The sequence below is a fragment of the Passer domesticus genome, chromosome 2 (assembly GCF_036417665.1).
Source record: "Passer domesticus isolate bPasDom1 chromosome 2, bPasDom1.hap1, whole genome shotgun sequence".
Classification (NCBI taxonomy): Eukaryota; Metazoa; Chordata; class Aves; order Passeriformes; family Passeridae; genus Passer; species Passer domesticus.
The window spans coordinates 104,328,643-104,348,578 of record NC_087475.1 but is presented as its reverse complement, the minus strand read 5'-3'; the positions used below and the strand labels follow the sequence as shown (position 1 = coordinate 104,348,578).

General features: G+C 46.1%; 1 protein-coding gene across 6 annotated transcripts in view; it reads left to right on the top strand.

Annotated features, from left to right (window-relative positions):
- IGSF11 (immunoglobulin superfamily member 11) overlaps nt 1–19,936 on the top strand; it is a 139,835-nt gene extending 119,899 nt beyond the window's left edge. For 5 of the 6 annotated variants that reach the window (XM_064410222.1, XM_064410220.1, XM_064410225.1 and 2 more), the window contains 6 exons: nt 12,487–12,650; nt 13,832–14,039; nt 14,840–14,995; nt 16,002–16,124; nt 16,357–16,507; nt 17,137–19,936. In XM_064410222.1, the coding sequence (XP_064266292.1) occupies nt 12,487–12,650; nt 13,832–14,039; nt 14,840–14,995; nt 16,002–16,124; nt 16,357–16,507; nt 17,137–17,587 (1,253 nt within the window). In that variant the 3' untranslated portion in view covers nt 17,588–19,936. The remainder of the gene's footprint in view (nt 1–12,486; nt 12,651–13,831; nt 14,040–14,839; nt 14,996–16,001; nt 16,125–16,356; nt 16,508–17,136) is intronic. The other variant, XM_064410221.1, reaches the window with a different exon arrangement.

The following is a 19,936-nucleotide window of genomic DNA, read 5'->3' as shown; positions in this document are numbered from 1 at the left end:
AGGGAGAGCCTCTCAGCTCTGGGATGTGTTTCTCTTTGCACCCTGTGCTGGCACATGCCGAAAGGACACAGAGCAGATGGACAGCAGATTTGTATTAATCTGGCTGTGTACATTTCATCTGTTGGTCCTGCTTCCAACATACAATGTGGGAATGATCAGCCCAAATGACTGGAGTGTCAGGAACTGATTTATAGTCAGCAACACTTGCACCGTAGCTTTGGGTTTTGGTGCAGGCAGGTTGAAAAGATTGCACTTCCAGAGGGCAGGGAGCATGAAGTGACTCTCCTTCTGGGAAAGGACTGCAAAATGCTTAAGATGTGTTGCTGTGTTTTTTGTGTGGACGTCTCTGTTCCTGACACTGTCCTCTTGAGCCACATGGGCACCAAACTTCACATGGAAACATCTACAACTCCAGCACTCTGGGTGTTCCCATGAGAAGGTTGTGATGGAGTTGTTTGAGTGCATCCAGAGGAGGGCAACAAGGCTGGTGAGGGGCTTGGAACACAAGCCCTATGAGGAACATTTGAAGGAACTGGGGTTGTTTAGCCTGGAGAAGAGGAGGCTTAGAGGTGACCTTATTGGTCTCTACAACTTCCTGAAGGGAGGCTGTGGACAGGTGGGGGTCGGTCTCTTCCACTGGGCAGCAACTGACAGAACCAGAGGACACAGTCTCAAGCTACGTCAGGGAAGGTATAGGTTGGATACTAGGAAAAAAATTTTCACCAAAAGAATAATAAAGTACTGGAGTGCTCTTCCCATGGAGGTGGTAGAATCACCATCTCTGGATATGTTTAAAAAAAGACTGGACATGGCATTTGGTGCTATAGTCCAGATTCTGAGTTGAGGTGTTAGGGCATAGGTTGGACTTGATGGTCTTAGAGGTCTCTTCCAACCTCATTATTCGTGATTTTGTAATTCTGTAAAGCAGGTAACAAACTGGACATTTATTGCAGAGAAGTCCTAATATACCCTCTGTGTTTAATTTCACATCGTAGTGAGAGATCAGGTCTTGTAATGGAAGGACCAAAAATCAGGGTAAATTTCCACTGGGAAAAGAGACTATGCACATGATGTTGAAAGGCCATAGCATATTAAGTATGCATGTGTGTATTTACTGCACTGGTACTGCATAAAATTATGCAAAGTCAGAATTTATGTAATATCTAAATATATGGCAAAAGTTTAAATGGATTGAAATAAAGTGTTCTTACCTCATTGAACTGAAGTGTGCCAATATTACTATAATTACATGGGGAAGGCAAAGCAATTCATTTTGTCTTCACTCACTGAAAATATCATCAAAGTTGATAGTCTTACAACCTATTTTGATTTTAATGAAAACTCTTCTTTTCCCAGTGGAAAATTGTCCTTTTACAACCTCTTTTAGACAGCTCAACTCATAATCTGAAACATTCAATTACTGACCTGACATTTTCTAGAGCAAAAGACAAATTCAGGTTTTCCTTTCTTTCCAATTTGAATGAAAAAGAGCCTGCCTTTTTTTTGTTGTTGTTTCCTTTCTGTTTGCTTGTTTTTAATTATTTTAATAATTTTAAATCCAAAGTAGTTTGGTATTAATGAAGTTTAAGATACGGAGGTCTAATGTCTTTGAATATGCTCATGTAAACTAGTTTCAATCCAACTGCTTTGAGAGACTTTGCTTTAATCAGTCTTGTTTGGAGGCAGGGAAGTTTCACAGTGATTTTCCACATTCTTAAGCCTTAAAGGCTCTCCTATGAACAAGCTAAAGAAGGTTTTTTTAAACCCCATTTCGGCAAGATGCTTAAACATGTGCCTAATTTTTAAACATATATTTTTAATGTATTTCCACTGACTTACCTGCCTTTAGTGGAATTTCTAGGACATATCAAATGCACCCAGGCATCAGTGTCTGGCTGAGCAGCCCTGGCTCCAGGCGGGCTCCTGCTGGTCATGCAGGTGGCAGCTTTGGTGAAGCAGGACTCAGTTAGGTCACAAAGCAGGAAAACTTTTAAGGGAGCTCAAAGATGTGGTGAACAACAAACTTTGGCCAAGTATCCTTCCACTTGCAAAGCTTGTGGACTCCACAGGATGAGAGCATTTAATACATAAGACACAAAATGGGTATGGAAAGCAGATAGCCAACTTGTTGGCAGTGCCTCAGCCAAAACTTGTGATTTGCTGGACCGGATCCTTTAAGAATTTGATTCTTATCCTGGTGACAGTCCCTCCTGACCTCAAGAAAAATGGAATCAGTCTACTAATGAAAACTTTTCCCCTCAGAAAGGGCTTGGGAGGTTGATTCCTTGGGGGTTAATTTTATTTTAATATATTTAAATATTTTAAATTATATTATTCAAATATTTTAAAACATTTAATTCTATTTTGTTGTGTCTTAGGCACCCCTTTGTTAAGGGGTGACCTCACCAGGCTAACATAAGCAACCATGGGGTGATGATGGTGCTGGAATACCCCAGTAACAGGGGAAGACAGGTGAGGTGGCTCCAGGAAGCATTTGGAGGAGCTCCCCTGCATTTGGCTTGGAGAAGCTAAGCCATTTCTTGGAAGTTATTTCCAATCCCCAAACCCCACTGCCCACAGTCCCCTGAACTTCCTAAACCCCAATCCCATCTCTCATTCTACCACTGCAGCCCCACAGTCCTCTCCCTAAAGCTCTCCTTCCCGAAGCTGTCCTTATCCCCTCTCCAACCTGAACCACATCTGGCCCAGCTTAACCCCACCCTTGCAGGGAACTTCCTTGAGGAGTCCCAGATGATGTCAGTGGTGTCTGCAGGGAGGAAGACCAGATGCAGCATCCAGCAAGTCCCTGGATCTTCACCCAGCCTGTGTTTAATAGTGCTAGCTCTGCAACTTTTTTGTTCGTCATCCTCTGCTCTTCCTCCTTTTGGAGGAGGATGAACATAGCTCTTGATGCTTTGGATAAAAGCAGTTGGATGAACCATAGGCTGGGATATTTACACTGGAGTTTGACCTAAGGATGGTTGTCTGACAGCTGCACTCCATGCTGGTGCCTTTCCCCACCACATGAGTTGTATATTCCAGCCTGCCCACCCATTCATCCTGCCCTCCCCTATGCCAACTCCCTTCACTGGACTTTAATCTTATTCCTTATGGGTTCTGTCCTTCCCACTCAATATACTACTGAATATATTTAAACCTTGAGTTGTTTTCCCATATTAAGCAGTTTATCACTGTTACAATCTTTTTGTATTCCTTTTTTTTTTAGCCAGGAGAGAAGGAAGAAATTTATTCTTTCGACCATAAATCATTTACAAAGCTGCTGGGCTGTTAATGTATTTTTTATGTCTCGGCAAACAGAAAATAGAAGTGAGTGTCTTAGTAAAGCTTTGCCGACCTGTTTTAATTTCAGCTTCCTAACCCTGACTCTCTGTTCCCCAGTCTGGGGAGCAGGTACATTGCTCTTGCAGAGGCACCAGTGGATACCTTCTCCCCAAGGAGACACCGTTGCTGTGTCAGCAGTGTCACGTGCTGTTGCCTGCACTTGGTACTGATCCGCAGCGTGACACATCTCTGCTGACTGGGCTGTGCTGGGAGGATACTAGCAAAGAAATGGGATCAGGGAGAGTGGGAACTCAAGCCTATTTCTGCTTTTAGAGCCTGGCAAGAGCTCTAATTAGATGCCCACTCTGGGGTAGGCATGTTACATGCAGCTCTCAATTCATCCCATGCAGCCTCAACCTGTGCTTTTCATGCATGGACTCGGGTGTGGTTTCAGATACCCACAGGGATTCTTAAGGATGCTTTCAGAGACAAAGGCTGGCCATGGTGGAGCTTCCCAAATGTTGAGAGCTGGCTTCAGTAAGGTTTTGCAACCTGCTTCAGGAAAATTAAGCCAATGTGTACCTTCAATGTATACCACTGCTCACAGTCATCTCTGTGCATTTTCCCTCTTTCAGGAAACATAGATACCAATCTTTGTGTAAAAGGTGAATTTTCATTTCTGGTGTGCTGTGACAAGCAGCAAGATAATTAAGAGGAGGGATGTGGGAGGTTTATGTTGGCATCCCAGCTAGATGAATGGATAAGTCTGCAGCTCAGAGCTGTTGCTGCAGGCTTTTTGCAAACTCAAGCTGAGCTTCTTACTTTAAATGTACTTATAGGAACGTTTGATAAGCTTTCATCCCCAAGTCACTTCAGCTAAAGTAACTGGCTGTGGTCATTTGAAATGTTCCCATTCCTAGACATCCATTACTGTAGGATGATGCCTCTGCTGTAGCAGTGAGCAGAACAGGACAGTGTGTCTGCAATGCAGCTTTCCCCTCTCACAGCAAAAGAAGTTAGAATGTCCCCACACATTCCTGCTGCTTAATGCCTAGCTGTGAGGTAGAGGCACTGCTTCTTTTCAGCTTTTGCTGGCTCTGGGGCAATAACCTTGTGTTGAGCAACAAGGCCAACAGCAATGGATGACAACATCTTAAGTTACTGCAGCAGGATTCCCCAGAGCTGATCTATCACAGGAGTAGGGGGATGAAGGAAAAGGAACAGAGTTCCCACTCCTAGTTTTGTAAAAGACAAAGAATAGGGAAATAACTTTCTGTGCCCAGTTCAACTTTTGCTTTCCTCCTTGTCTGTGCCTGCTATTTGGAAAATAGTGTTTCAGGCATCTCTGAAGGACCTGAGGAGACGGAAATGACTGTTGCAAGGACACACCACTCTGTTTGTACCTTGGGTGTCCTGCCTTGTGTGGCCTTCGGCCATCTTCTGTAGCCAGATTGCCTGCTCCTGATTTGCCCACCTGAGTCCCAGGGTATGAGTCATTGATGACTCTGATTCTGAGCACAGCCAGGGATGGACAAAATTGACACCAAATGGTCCTACAGAGTGGGCTGAATTAGCCTTACCCACTCCTTCACTCTCAGTTTAGGGGAGAAATGAGTGAGCTCTTCAGTTCCTGTTCCCCCCTGAGTCCCCTCTGGCCTTGCTCATCCGCTACAGAAAAAAACCCTCAACCTCCGAAGTGCAGCTGCTCCTTGAGTCCTCTGCAAATGCTGTGAATTCAAGGACTGCCAGCTCAGATCACAGCAGTTTCTGTTTCCAGCCAGTGCCGCACGCATCGAAGGGAAGTGTTAAAATTCCATAATGTACTTAATAGTGCAACACTATGCCATGGAAAGGGGATTAATGCATGCCCTGTGCACAGCCATTGATTAGTTTCATCCTAGCTAATGTCATTGTAGATGCTATTTTTGTTCCTATCAATGTTCCTTTGTATTTTTATAATCTTGCTATAATACGATGCAGTTGTTTTTCTGCCTCTAACTTGCACACATATTGCGTTCAAGGCGGCAGAGATAGATGCAAGGCATCCATCCCAGCTTGCTGGAGCTTCAAAGGTGGCAGCTCTCCTGGAAGCTTCAGCAAGGCTTGATAGAAGCACATAAGAGAAGTCTGTACTGGGATCACGCAGGAGTTCAGAACTGGGAAGGACCATTTGGGTCATTGGCTCTATGAAGCTGCATCTCTAAACCAGATTTGGGTTCTCGTTCCCACTTATCACATGCCAACAAACTTCTCTAACACTATATGCTTCTCACTGTTCAAAAACTTCTTCTGCATGTCAAGTCTGTGACTAATTAAACAGAAGCATTAAGATCTATTGGAAGAGCACCGTTCGGGTGCTTAGGGAGCTTAACATCACGTGAACTCTGCTACCTGGAGAGCACAGCCCCTCTCGTTTTCCCTAGTAGGTTTGAGTACTCAGCAGTTCAGCAACTCAAACTCTTGAGGTCTAAACCTGAGCACGTGAGGATCTCACATGAGTGGGTACCCTCTGAAGATACCTGAAGCTGTCTGGCTTGCTCAGCAGGATCCAGGAAGTCTGTGCCAGAAAAGGGAAAGGAATCAAATTCCTCAGTATGTCATAAGAGCCCCTTTCCTACCCCTGCAAGTGCAAATCCAGCTCCTCTGGCAAGGACATGGAAGGGAACTGACACCTTTCTGGAAGTATGTGCAGCTGCAAGCTTTTCTGCCATTTTTTTGGTCATAGAGTCCATTCCTCATCCTGTCTACAGCGGTAGGTTGGAGAGGTCAGCACGGGGAGATATGCTCTATGTCATCCCATTCAGTCAGTTGTTTGAAATCTTGTTCCCAGCTGGCCTGCAGAGAAAGACTTATTTCCAGAAGAGAAGATGGCAGGCGTGGTAGTGACTGCTGCTCACTGGTCAGCAGCTGAGGCCAGAGTGGAATGGGTCAGCAGGAATTTTCCCCTGTTAGTTTTCTGTCTAGTTCAGATGAAGTTATAAATGGCAAGGAAGAAGGGTCAGTGTGATCAGCATAGTTTCAGAGGTACTGAACAGCTAGTCCAGTTCTTGACAAGAAACACTGCAGGGCTCAACTTCAAGACCCTGACACTGTCTTTTCTCCCTGGGTTAGTGTCTGCTAGCCTGCATATCCTACAGGCTGGGCAGAAATCCTAAGATTACTCTTACTAGAGTAAAATGGATCTTTTCACTTGGGAGGCTCTATGCTGGGGGGATGACTTGATACCACCAGCTGTGTCTGATGATTTCTCCAGGGATAAAGGTGCCTATTGATCTGTATTTAACAGGAATGCTAACACTACAAACACCTCAGAGGAAAAGTTAGCATCAGTATAGTTTTAACACCTGTTTTACAGAGACCTTGCTCTAAACCATGCTAGATGGGGTGGTTTTCCTGCTGTTTGTTCCAGTCTGTCCTGCAGAGCCAGCAAAGATAGTAAGAGAGTGTTGGAAATTATTTTGCCTTATACACTGTTCCATTGTCCCCCATAGGTTACTGTCCCATTGCTAGACCCGTCAGCCACTTTTGTAACATGTGCCCTCAAACTGGGGCACAGAAGCAATCCCCCTATGAATGTCTGGAGCCCTCTTGCTGTGAGCTGGCAGGGGGACTATTGTTTGCTGGAGCCCTTCCTTCCTCACTCCATTACTCCCACTATTATTGTTCCAAGGAGGTTTCTACCAAGCATCCTTCCCAGGAAAATTTGTGCTAGGGCACCTTGGACCCAGGATGCAGTCTACTATGATAGTGTAAATCATTCCCAAATACCTTTCCTGCAGAATGACTTTGGAACCTGGAAGTTTTTCCATGGTAGAATTTTCATAGTGAACTGGAAATAGTCTAGCTGTGCATAAATTCAGATCTGTGCTCCATTGCAGTGCGTGGTGATGTTGGTTCCCTAAGCAGGGTGGAGTCTACTGCAGGCTGCCTCCAGCCACTAGGCTGGGTAAATACTGTGCTTGGTTAGATAGACTCTGAACTAGCAAGCGTGCCACGTCCTCAATGAAGCAGGATATGCAGTCCCTGGTGAGAATGGGCAAGACCAGAATTCAAGCATCTTGTTGAGCAGCCAGTTTGGATGCTGTCATATCATGCTGGATAACTTCAATGTTTCCTGTGCTTGCAACTGCAATCCAGGCTCCTTCAGGGTCTTTTGAGTGTTTGCTGAAGAGGCAGGTCCTATGGCAGGTGTACTGCTTGCTTCTGTTTCCATCTCCTCCTGCTGTGAGTCACTCCTTCCTGGGTTGTAGGTTCTGCTGCTGCTCAGTGTGCTGGGTTGGCAGTGTACCTCAGCTCATTCAGGGTGGAAGATATTTCTCTTCTTTAGCACAGAGGGTAGCTTTGGTCCCAGACTCAGAGATGTGAGGCAGGCAAAAGGCACAGAAACTTGTACTTTCCTTTCATCTCAGGAAAAAGACTGCTCTGCAGTTTCTCCCTCCATTGCCTGCGGTTGCCAGATGGAACATTATGCTTCTAACCTATTCTGAAAACTTCTGTGTGACCTCATCTTTGCCTCTTTAACAACAGACCCAAAATGTCATACTGGCAAAGGTATCTTCCCCAGCATGTGGCAACAGGGTTGCTAATTGCGCTGGGACCGGCAGGAGCCATTCCAGCCTTTCCCTGGGTTTCAGATGCAAGCTGAATCAGCTTGAAGCTTTATTCTCATTTTCCCCACAGCGACACACATTCCTGCACATTTTCCCTTGAGGTCTGGAGATGCAGAATGCATGCAGCTGAGGGTTTCTTACATCTCCTTCACACCTTCTTCCCTCCTTCCTCCCCTGGCCATTTGTTTCCCTGGCTTGCCAGCACTGCAGAGTGAACCTGTACTCTGGTCTCTACTTTTGGGTATCAGTAGTTTGCTGCTAGCAAGTGCCAAAAGCTGCTGATTCTGCTGGTGATCTCTGGAAGAAAGGTGTGGCAGTGAGTGGGAGCTGGGAACATTTTTTTACCAACTTAGAATGAGTCAAAGTGCTTAGATTTGCCCATGTATTTCAGCTTCACTGTATCTGGTATATTCTGAAAACTCTGTGAAACTTGTAACCCCTCTAGGGCAGCTAGAATATGTGGCAGCATCTGACTCCTCCTTACACCCACCAGGGAGGGCAATGCATGCTGTGGGACTTTGTCCTATGTACTTGTGTCATGATGTATGAACTACCTACACAGACCCCCTCATGCTTACCAGGGAGGGAGCTGAGGTGCTACTTGGAAAAGCAGCAGCAGTGACCCATCAAAAATGAAATCAGTACTGTTGCCAGAATAATTACTTGATCCTAAAAATGTGAAGAAATTCTGAAAGAGCCTCTGCAGCCAAAACATTCTTCTGCTGACTGGTTTGCTGATAGGGGACAGAAAAATGGAGCATCCCTTCTAATTAGTGATGGGAGCTTGCTGCCTCAGGATCAAAGGAGAACACTGTTTGCTGAATCAAGCTAAGATCAAAGTGTCCTACGTACAGGAAGGGCCCATTCCTCTTTCTGCTGACAGTGGTGTACCCTGCTCATCCTCTGGGCATGCTGCTTACAGGGCTGCTTAATTACTAAGTAAGGAGGAGACTGCAGTCACAAGAGAGGGTGCAATGGCCATTGTAATCCAATTCTGAGAGATTATTTGGTGGTGATCGATTCTTTGTCTCTCTGAAGTCATTAAACTTCTGAATGCTTAGAAAATAACTGGATTGTGTAACTTTGCAGAAGGAGACTTCTTACAATATCCTTTGCTTGATTTTTCTGACTTCTTATGTGTAATTTAACTTAGTAGGCTGTATGTGTGTGCATATATCTATATTTGCATTTCTATCTACTCAAGGGAATTGAAGTCCTCATTCCTTAGGCTGCATTGAAAAATCCTTATCCCAATAGATATGCTAAATTTGAAATCTCTTTTCCCTCTCTCCTCTGCCTCCCTCCTCTTGCATTAATACAAACCCACATTTTTGCAATGCCCGATTTTGAAATTTTTAAACACAAATAATTTGGTTGAGTTTTCCTAGCAGGTGTCATCCTGGGCATACAAGTTTTTAAGTGTCTGTGACTTTGTGTGCATCCATCTGTGTTTTGGGCCATGACTGTAAAACGTGTAGAAGAATGCAGTCACAAAGATACTTGCTTAGATGAACAAGTGCATGTGTAAATGTAACATTTTCTAGTAGTCTTGAGATGGTGCAGCTTCTGAAGAGGTTTTGTTTTTTGCTTTTTTGGCTATCTCACTGAGAAAGGAGTCATATTACAGTACTGCCTGCCCAGTGCTGTGCTAACATACCACCCTACCTCCCTGTTCATGGTGCTGGAAGAGGACTTTGCCTATGTTTCCTCTTGCCTTGCTCAATCTTCCTTGTCAGAAGTGGCTGTGTGTGTTTTCCCCAGCTGTAGCCCCACAGGTGCCACTCAACTTAGCAAAATGAGTCTTTAAGTGCCTTGTACTGGCCTTGTATACCAAAAGAGCCAAAAAAGGGCCAAAGGGCAGTTGGCATGCCCTGGGCTGCCTGAGGTAAAGGCAAGCCTGAGAAGCTGGCTTGCCTGGTGGTTTAACGAGGCTGAGATAGGACTGTGTGGTGAGTGTGGGGGGTGCTCATCTTGCAGGCCAAGTTCAAAGCAGCTCCCCTTGACAAGAGAAATGAACAGAGACCTCAGCTCCTCCTTAGTGCTTCTCTGCTCCATGGTCTTCAAATTAAAAGGGATGCTGTGGTGCCTTGATAGGAAAAGGAGATAATGTGGGCTGTAGGATGTTGCAGCATAAGAGTGGGGTACTGGCAGGGAAAATGGAATTTGTGTTTTCTTTAATTTTTAAAATTGCTCATGAGTATATTGGGAAGTTCTCAAATGTAGCAAAAAGTATTTTTACGGTGAATAAATTATGCATGTTCTATTTTAGTGTTTTTATTATTCTGCAGGATGTTTACAATCAACTAATAATAAATATTAGGAGTAGGAAGAGGGTGATTAGACATGAAAACCTCATCATCTTGATGGCTGAGTGATTGATGTAACTAATCCTGCAAAGCAAACTGCAAAGTCTGACTTTTCCAGTAAATTGGAACACTCACACTTAAGTATTACTTTTTCTGAATGACAAGAATTTGAATGTGTGGGTTTTTCATGGAATGGAAAGTGGAAGGGGTAAGGAACGAGGCTGAAAAATGCACAGTGCTGTTCCAAATTAGATGAGTAGTTTCTTTTCCTCTCCTGGAGAGGATCTCATTAAATCTACATTGAACATAACAGAAGAACTTCCCGCACCATGTTGAAGAGAGATGTCAATCCAATAGATGTTCATGTCATTGTGACTCCCTGCACACTGGTTAGCACATGCATGATGCTAGACTGGATGAGTAGTCATGGCAAGACAGCCTTCAAAGTTAAGCCTGCAGAAAAGACAATTCCTTGTTGGAGTCACATTCAGCAAGAGAGGTCTCCAAAGCTGACATGGATTATTTCTGGGCTTTGGGCTACTGCCACTGCCTGGCCAGCCATAAGAAAATGAGGAGTTCAAATCCATTCCCGGCCTGTTGTCCACAGACACAGCTGGAAGGCAGATGCCTTGTGATAAAGGTGATGCTTATTACTGGCTCTTCAAGTTATTTACTTCTGCTTGCTACTGACAGACTTGCATAGGAGATTGATGGATTAAGGTTCCACCAGCTGTTTCTCATCCAGCCACCTAATTCTCTGAGATGTTAGCACTGGAGATTAACTGTTTCCCTAGGAGTTTCCAAAATGTTCCATATTTTTAAGTATGTCCCAAGACAATGAGGAGCTTTTTTCCCACAAAGTAAGAAACTTGTAAGCTTCACTTGAAGTGGTTAAAGTGAAATTTTGTCTGACTCTGTTCTGAAGCATTTCTGAGCCTCCCTGAACTACTTGGGCCTTTAAAGGTAGGAGATGTGGAGGAAGGTATGGAAGTTTGGAGGAGGTGACTGAGTATTTGCCGAGTCCTGGAGTACTGCAACTCTGGAGCAGTTAGTTCAAACACCAGAACACATGGAAGGCTGTGCAGGTGCTAGAGTCTTTGGGTTTGTAGCATCTGAAGCTCAGACTTCCAGGCTCTGGTGCTGCATTTCTACATTAGGCAGTCTAGGAAGGATCTCAGCAGACGAGCATGTGGGAGACACTCACCTTTTCCTCAGATGTTGGCCTGATCCATGTCTTGGTAGTTCAGATAGAAAACTTTTCTCATGAAGCATTTCACCTTCAGCAAACCACTGTTTCTTGGCAGAAAATAGAAACAGGGTAGTCTGCAGACAGCACCTGGATTTAGCAGTGTTCTGCTGTTGCCTTGGAGCTTGGAAACTCCTTGCCTTCTTCTCTAGCACCCGCCCACATGCTTTGAACAAGAAAATGGTGAGCTGTCATAATGAGATATAGCTTTTTGTAGTCAGTATTTTGATTTTGTGGAGAAAAATGGTTTAAAGCATTTTAGTGCTGCTTAAAATGGTGGTGGAGACCCCTTGGTTAGTTTCATTTGACAAGATTTTGGTGGTAGGAACAGAGATATTTCCCTGTGTGATTTGTGGTCTTAAAATGACAGCCTTGAGCTGCTGTACTGGGAAGGTGGGGCTTATCAGGCTTTTGTCTTTGATCAGTCTATGTGGCATGCAAAGAAGTGAATGGTGGAAAATCTGGAAAACAAATGAGATTTGATGAGATCCTCCATTAGCAATAGTAATTTTTCATCAGCTACATAAAAATTACTAGACTGGAAAATATTTCAGCTTTTAACCCTTTAAAAATATTGTTAAAATACTTCTCGTCTTGTTGTACTTCATAAGATATAGAAGTGGGAGGAGAACTGTATTTCTTGGTTAATATTGCAGGTTTTTTTCGTCTTTCCCTGCTGTTGGGTATCATTAAGATTGATGGGTTTGAAAACATATCTCTTTCTCTTAGACACAGCTTGGTTTTTCTTATAGCTTTTTGCCTATTGCCAAAAAAATCACTGCTGTTCTCAGAGGCTCTGAAACAAGAGTGCCCCCACTTAAAAGGGCCACATATCTACATTTGTCTGTGAAAAATGTCTGCATGAGAACAGAGTGATCTGTGAGGAAGGAATATAATTCCTTTTAGACTGATATAATAGGGTACAGTTGTGTAGGAATGGGATACTGTGTTATGATCTGCAAGTGTGTGGGGCCACCTGCAGTTCTTTGAACTGTGCGTCCTTCTCCTGAAATGCTTGAATTGTGTGTCCTTCTCTTTCCAGGTCTGGTGTATCCTCTGGAGGTGTCAGTCAGTTCAGGGAGTATCCAGGTTGCCCGAGGCCAGACAGCAGTGTTGCCCTGCACCTTCACCACTAACGCTGCTCTCACTAACCTTAATGTCATCTGGATGGTCATTCCTCTTTCCAATGCCAACCAGCCTCAGCAGGTAGGTCTTTTCTTAAGGGAGCAGGTATTTCCTTGGGGCTTTCCTGTTCCCCACCATGTTCTGAATGTAGGCCCTCTATAATGCTGAGTCTACAGCTGTCCCAGAACTTCATTGTCCCTTCACTGCTGAACATGCCTTCTGGGTATCACATGAACCTGTTTTCTTCAATGTTTTGTTAACAGATGCACATTGTGTCCTTGCCTGGACGTGCAGCTGGGGCAAGTGTAGGTGATACTGTGTTGCTGCCCTGGGCCTCTGGTGGTTTGTGTGTTCAAAAGAGCACAGGAGATGTAATCCAGGTTTTGGTACACTGGATGTGGAATTTGTAGGGCCCGGGAACAGCTGCAGCTTTAAACTTGTGAAATCTATGTAAAATGTCCTCTAACACAACTTCTCATAGACTCGTCATCCCTTTTACTTCGATTCTTATTTTTTCACTGTCTGTAGCTTTTGCAAGTCCATTCTTATAATTACTAGCAAATGAGAGTATTTAATGGTGGGACAAGAATCATAACCTGAGATATGCTGGCCTGTTTTTTGCCCACATACTCTGACAACAGAAGAACGCCATTTCTCTGAAATACATCTTGGGTCACACTGCCCTGATCACATTTTGTATTCAGTGTGAGAACCTGCACTGAAGAATACTTGCCCCTCAGGGACTTGGTCTGAGCACAATCTGACTGGCGGAGGCTGTGCAGGTTCAAAGGCTGCACTGCCTGTCATTCAGTTCATCTCAAAGATCTTCGGTAAGCAGTGTCAAATCATGGCAGGATCTTACTGACAGAGACTCAAAATTATACTGTCCACTGGGCAGATGCTTTTCTTCAAAGTATTCACTGACCTGCAGGGAGCCTCTGCTTCTGTACATTGATCCTGTCCAGATGGGTAATGACTATCATGTGAAGGAGGCTGGTATTGCCAATCCAACTATGCCAGAAGATTTGGGTAGCTTTCTGGTCTGTTACCTTTACAAACATTTTTATTGACATAAAATGGGCTACAGAGTGTGTTGCTGTTTTGGAAAAAACACCATTGCTAGGATGTATATTGAGGTTTGGTTATTCAGAGATCTTTCAGTAACTGGTCCTTTTAGCTTTGGAAGCTCATGTTTTGCTTGCTGTTCTTCCTCCTTGCTCAGCTCCTGCAGAGTGTTGTTTGAGCCTTCCTTTCTTTTCCAGGTTATTCTCTACCAAGGGGGTCAGATCTTTGGTGGTGCACCCCAGTTCTATGGGCGAGTGGGGTTTGCTGTGACAATGCCAACCACCAGTGCCTCCATCTTCATCAACAACACTCAGCTATCGGATACTGGCACCTACCAGTGTTTGGTCAACAATCTTCCCGACAGAGGCGTCAGGAATATTGGAGTCATTGGACTTACTGTCTTGGGTGTGTTTATTGGTATTATTGTGGTGGGGGGGTGGACGGACAGGGACAAGGGGATCTCTGTGCATGACAGTGCATCATGAGCAACATGGTACTGTGTGCCTTTGAGCCCACGGACATCCTGTGGTGAGGAATGGGCTGCCTTGTGGATACTGTGGGAGTTTGTAGGGCACAATGACTTCATATGCAGGCAGTGTGTAATGAAATTTTAAAATATGGTGGAGAGAAAGTTTTTGTGGTGGTATTGTGATATGGAGTTGCAAAGTAGCAGAAATAAATTATGAGAGGATCCTGGAGGGCTGAATGGAGTGTAAGGGGTTTGGTGCATAGCAACAGGAGGAGAGAATAAGTTTATATCTTTACTTCCTTTCCATGAAAGCTCTTAGTTCTGGATGCTCCCACTGATGCTAAATGCTCCAAAGTGCATGCCATTGTCGGGATATGAAAGCAAAACCCAATCACAGTAAATTTTGTCTGCAGTTCTGTTAACTTTCACCAAGTCTTTTGCTGTCTCAAAGACAGAAATATTCACCTTTTTTTCAAGGGAGGGATCTAAGAGGAGTGGGTCCTGTGAAAATCAGCAGTAGTCTGTAACCCCAATAGGCTGGTGGGTCAGGAATCTTTGTGTGAATTGTCTCCCCCCAAACCATAATGAGTTCTTGTCTGCTGCCTCATTCTTGTCCCCTTGACAGCTCATGCTACTGTCCTTGCTTTCCCCAGCAGCACATGTCCAGAGTGAGCCTGCATTCCACTGTTTGGTCACATTTCCTGATTTGCTATCACCTTCCCCTCTTCTCTCGCAGTTCCTCCTTCTGCCCCGCTTTGCAGAATCCAGGGGTCCCTGGACGTGGGCAGCGATATCACACTGACCTGCAGCTCGGAAGAAGGCATCCCCCGGCCAACATACCTCTGGGAGAAACTGGACAATGTCCCCAAGTTGCCCCCAACTGCCACACAAGGTGCTCATTCTGTTGATTATCCTGTTATTTCCCAGGTGGCAGCCTGGGCTGTCCCTTGTCTGAGCTGCCAGGGTGGCATGGTTCATTGAGCGTCTGCCATCATTTGCATGGTCCCTTTATTGGAACGAAGATTCCTAAAGCCCACGGTGGGTGGGGTACCCTCCAGAGGCCACTTAAATGTTTGTGGTCTCTTTGGTCTAGAAGCATGTTCCCCACTGAGAAACAAGGACTGGGTTGAATGGAAGAGAAAGAGAGTGATTTCTAGATGTTGGTTTATGGCTGGAAATTTCAGCTGCCAACTCACCTGCATTTTAAACCAAATGAAAGACTTATGGAATGGAAACAGGAAAAAGAGAGGCAGAATCATCCCAGGAAAATATGGCCAGCTTCTCACAGTTCTCCATCAGGAACTGATGCCACAGTTCTCTCCAGAGCTGCTTTTCAGCTGTATGGAGAAGCAGGGCTCAGATCAAACTGATGTTTCCCAGCCTCAAGTCCCACCCTTAGGTTTTCTTAGCCTAGGTGTCCTGATCAAATACTGATAGCTGTACTTTTGCTCTTTATCTTGCTGTATTTTAAGAATATGCCACCTTTCAGTTTCATATAATTCAGGAATGAGGAATATTGGCAGAGCAGGGGATGGGGAGCCCAGGGATGGGAGAGTACAGGTTCTGCAGAGCAAGACTGAATTCAACAAGTAGATCTGGATATAGGTAATTTTGCATCTCTTTATTCCCTGTTCTTGCACAGCAGTGAGAGTCCCAAGCTTTCATCTGCAGAAATTCCTCTATAAGATGAGAAAGAAACATCTAGTGTAAGCTCCTTAAGGCCTAATCTTGTCTCTGTGTGTGTATGTGCATGCACAATGCTTCCATCTAAAGGTTATTTCCCAATTTATTTCTCTCTTAATAGTCTCACACCAAAATTCTCTATTTGCTGGCTTTGCCTTTTCATGGTTTTCCTCAAGTGGGGGAGGGATTTAAATCCTTCTTTTCTCTCTGACTAGACCAAGTCCAGGGCACTGTCACTCTCCGAAATATCAGCACTGTGTCCTCAGGTCTTTACCAATGTGTGGCTTCAAATGCCATTGGAACCAGCACTTGCCTTCTGGACCTGCAAGTCATTGCACGTAAGTATTTTGCTAGGGGAGGCTTGGCCACCTGTTTCTGTCTTGTGACAGTAAGGTGTGTAACCATATTTGCTGTGAGCCACCACATGCCTCTCTATCAGAAGACAATCATGCCCTGGAATGGGGAGCATTGCCTTTCTCCCCTCCCAAGCCACGACAGATTCATGTGCTTACAGATGGCCACAGCCCATCCCTGATTTCTTCTCCATGCTCTGTTCAATCATCTCCACAGCTCACCCACGGAGTATCGGCCTGATTGCAGGAGCGGTGGCCACAGGTGCTGTTGTGCTCGTTGTTTGCATTGTGTTGGTGGCTGTAGCACTGTTCTACTGGAAAAATAAACACAAAGAAGAAGAAGAGGAAGAAATTCCCAATGAGATAAGGTAAGGGTCATGGAAAACTGGTGATAGGGGACATCCAAGCAAAAGCTGTGGCTGACAGCCTGACAGGAGTGAAATTGGAGGTCTTGTTTTTGTTAATCCTGGGTGTGTTCCCCTGGGTGAGGGGAAGATGTCCATATATATTCAGAAAATGGAGGGAGAAAATGAAGAATGGTAACAATACATTTTGTTTTCAGTATTGCCTTAAATGCCTTTAATCCCTTTGCCAGCAAGAGGGATGGGACTTTGTGTTGTTACCTCTGTAGGAGAGTGATGTGGTGGGAATTCTGACCCATAATACCAGACAGTGATAGCTGAAAAGCTCTGGAGCTGTGATATTCTCTGGTCAGAGAGGTTACAGTCACAGCTATCACTGTCTGCCACTGCCTGACTTTCTTTGTAGACACATGAGCATGGGTCATTTGCCTCAGTGGCAAATTTGGTACCTGGAGCACACAGGTAGGTCCTGCAGAGAGGGATGAGGAAACAGGCCAAGGAGCAATGCTGATTCACAGTGGTGCTGTCCTTCTCCTTGAATCTATGGTGTTGACCCCACCGTGGTAGTTAGGGGTGGGGATGTTGGACAAGTGGGCCAGTGTCCTTCATATGCCCTCACACCTTCTCCTTCCCAGGGAGGATGACCTGCCACCCAAATGCTCCTCTGCCGCAAAGACGTTCCACGCAGATGCGTCCTCATCAGAGAACGACACCCTCACCTCCTCCAACACCTACAACAGCCGCTACTGGAACGACCCCAAAGCCAACCACGCCACAGACTCCTTCACCCGCTTCAGCAACAGCAACGATGCTCACCAGCCTCCCTTCTCCCGCTCAGGGAGCACGAGTGCCCGCCCCGTCTATGCCAATGGCGGTCACCCATCCCCGGCTCCCCCTAAGACACTGGTGGTGACGGCCAGCACGGCGCCGTCGCCTCAGGAGGTGATCCGGAGCAATGGCTCGGTCAGCAGGAAGCCGCGGCTGCCGCACACCCGTTCCTATGCAGTCAGCCAGGCCACGCTGGAGCGGATCGGGGCTGTCCCCGTCATGGTGCCCGCCCAGAGCCGGGCTGGCTCCCTGGTGTAGGACCGAGTTGGTGGCTGAGAGCTGAGCAAGGGGCCTCTCATCCCCGGTGGGGTGAAGAGACCCTACTCCTTCCTGAAAGGCAGTGAGGCGGTGGGGGGGTCACACGCTTACCTCTCCACCTGCCCTCCCCTCTGGAGGCTGCTGCCAGCTGGTGGGACAGCCCTGGCCAAGCCGCTTTCCCCCCAGCTGCTGGAGCTCCTCGTGCCAATGGACGCCACAGATGTGCCAAGGCCAGAGGAGCAGGGAGGTCGGGACGTGCTCCCAGGCTGCTGGGCCCCAGCTGGGACATGCACTCGAGCCTGACCCTGGGGGCACTTTTGCTTTTATTTCCTGTTGGTTTTGTTGGGGACTGATTCCATTCATTTGGGTCTTTCAGGGAGGTTCGGGAGACATATATATATATTATTTTTTTCCATTGTTGTTGCTGTTTTGTTTCCAAGAGGATGACGACCTGTGTTGGGGCAGGGAAGGCTGTGCAGCCCCAGCTTCCTATGGCCCTGGCTCTGCTGTTGGATTAGGGAGTACTGTGCACTGGGGCTGGGTTTGGGGAGGCATGGGACAGGCTGGAGGGGTGAGATGAAGGCACAGCCACCAGCCCAGGCAAAGGGATGGTTGGGTGAGGGTGTGGGCCAGGAAGCATTTGTCTTTGTTTTTTGCAGTTCTTTCCCCCACCTCAGCACACACAGACACACAGAGGCACATACACACACAGACACAAGCAGATCCTCAGACTGGGTGTTTCTCCTGCACTAGGTTGGAGTGCCACCAGAGCCCTTTGTATAGCTGTGGAGGATGCAGCCGTCTGAGCATCTTTCCCTGAGACACTCGGTGCAGGGCAAGGCTGCACCGCTGCTGCTGTTGCTGCTGCTGCTGCTGCTCTAGGGCTTGGATCTCTTTTTTTCCTTTTTTTGGGGTGTTGCTGGGGTTATTCAGGAGGCAGAGAGGGGCAGGACGGTGTGATGGAGCACAAGGCAGGTTCATGAGGCATCTATTGCCCCTGGGCTGCTCTGGTTTAGGGCAAGTGACTTCAGACCCCACAACTTTGATGCATGGTGGATTTTATTCATCAGGCTATGCAGGGCTGGGCAGCATGGCAGGGCTTGGAGCCTTCACAGAGAGGCATCAGAGTTTTCATTCCTGCTCTCCTGCGTGCACAGACATGTTAGCAGGATTTGTTTCCTGCTTTAGAAAGCAGAGGCTTAATGAAAGACCACACACTATCTCTCTGCCTCTCCCACTTCCCTCAATGTCCTGGGACTGGGTACTGGTGGCATCTGCCAGTGGCCCTGCCATCTCCTTGCAGCCTGGCAGGTGGTTGTGGGTGGCACCTCTACTTTTTTCTATTGCAACTAAATAGCCTTAATCAAAGCCAAGAGTTGAAACCTCTGAAGGAACCTGATGCCATTTGGAGGGCTGGACTGAGGGCTGGGATTTCCTCTCCTAGAGAGCACTAGTTCAAAGAGGCCACGCCTGGATAGGTGTTTTGGCCCTCCTGCATAACACCAAGCCTTGCACAGGCAAAGGCACTGATCACCTCAAAAAGCACCAGAGCCCTCCCAGGTCTGCTCTTGGAAAAGCAATGTGGGGAGTCACAGGTGACTTCCATAGTTCTCACACTGGAAAAGGGGTCTGTTTAAGCCAACAGACTCTTCCTCATCCCCAGTTTCCTTGTCCCAGCACGGCTTTACTTTCCCTAGCAGTGCACAAACCTTGGGCAGGGCCTTCTACCTGAGCAGTACAAATGCAAGCACAGACTCTGAGGAAGAGGAGGGAGAGGTGAGGGCTGGGTTCCCACGTGGACACACTGGCTTTTTGGGAGACTGGGAGCTCCCAAGCAGCACTAGGTTTGAAGCTTGGCTGAGATTTTGTGCCTTCTTTTCTTAAAATAAAAAAAAAAGAAAGAAAAATGAAAGAAAAAGGAGATAAAAAACCCCAAATCCCTTCTTTCCCCCTCTACAGCACTGCATCCAGAATGTGTGCAAGCCCCCCTGGTGGTGCAGGCAGGGTTAGTCTGTGCATGCACATATTTCACTGGAGCAGTCCTGTTTCCTGCCTGTCTGCTCACTTTGCTGCTGGGTGGTAGGATTGATGGGGGAAGAAGAGTGGCTTTAGAAACCCTAATGTGGGAAGAAAGAAACCCAAAACAATCAGAGAAAAGCCCAGACACATTCTCTCTGCTTTTGTAACAACCCCTGTGTGACATTTACAGGAACACTGCTCTCAGCAGGCGCCCTCCTCTACTGGGAAAGCTCTTCTGGTTCCTACCCTCCATAAGACTGTTTGCTCCTCTTTCTTTGTTCTTTCTAATTGTATAAAATTCAATAAAATTTTATTCATATAAAAAAAGGA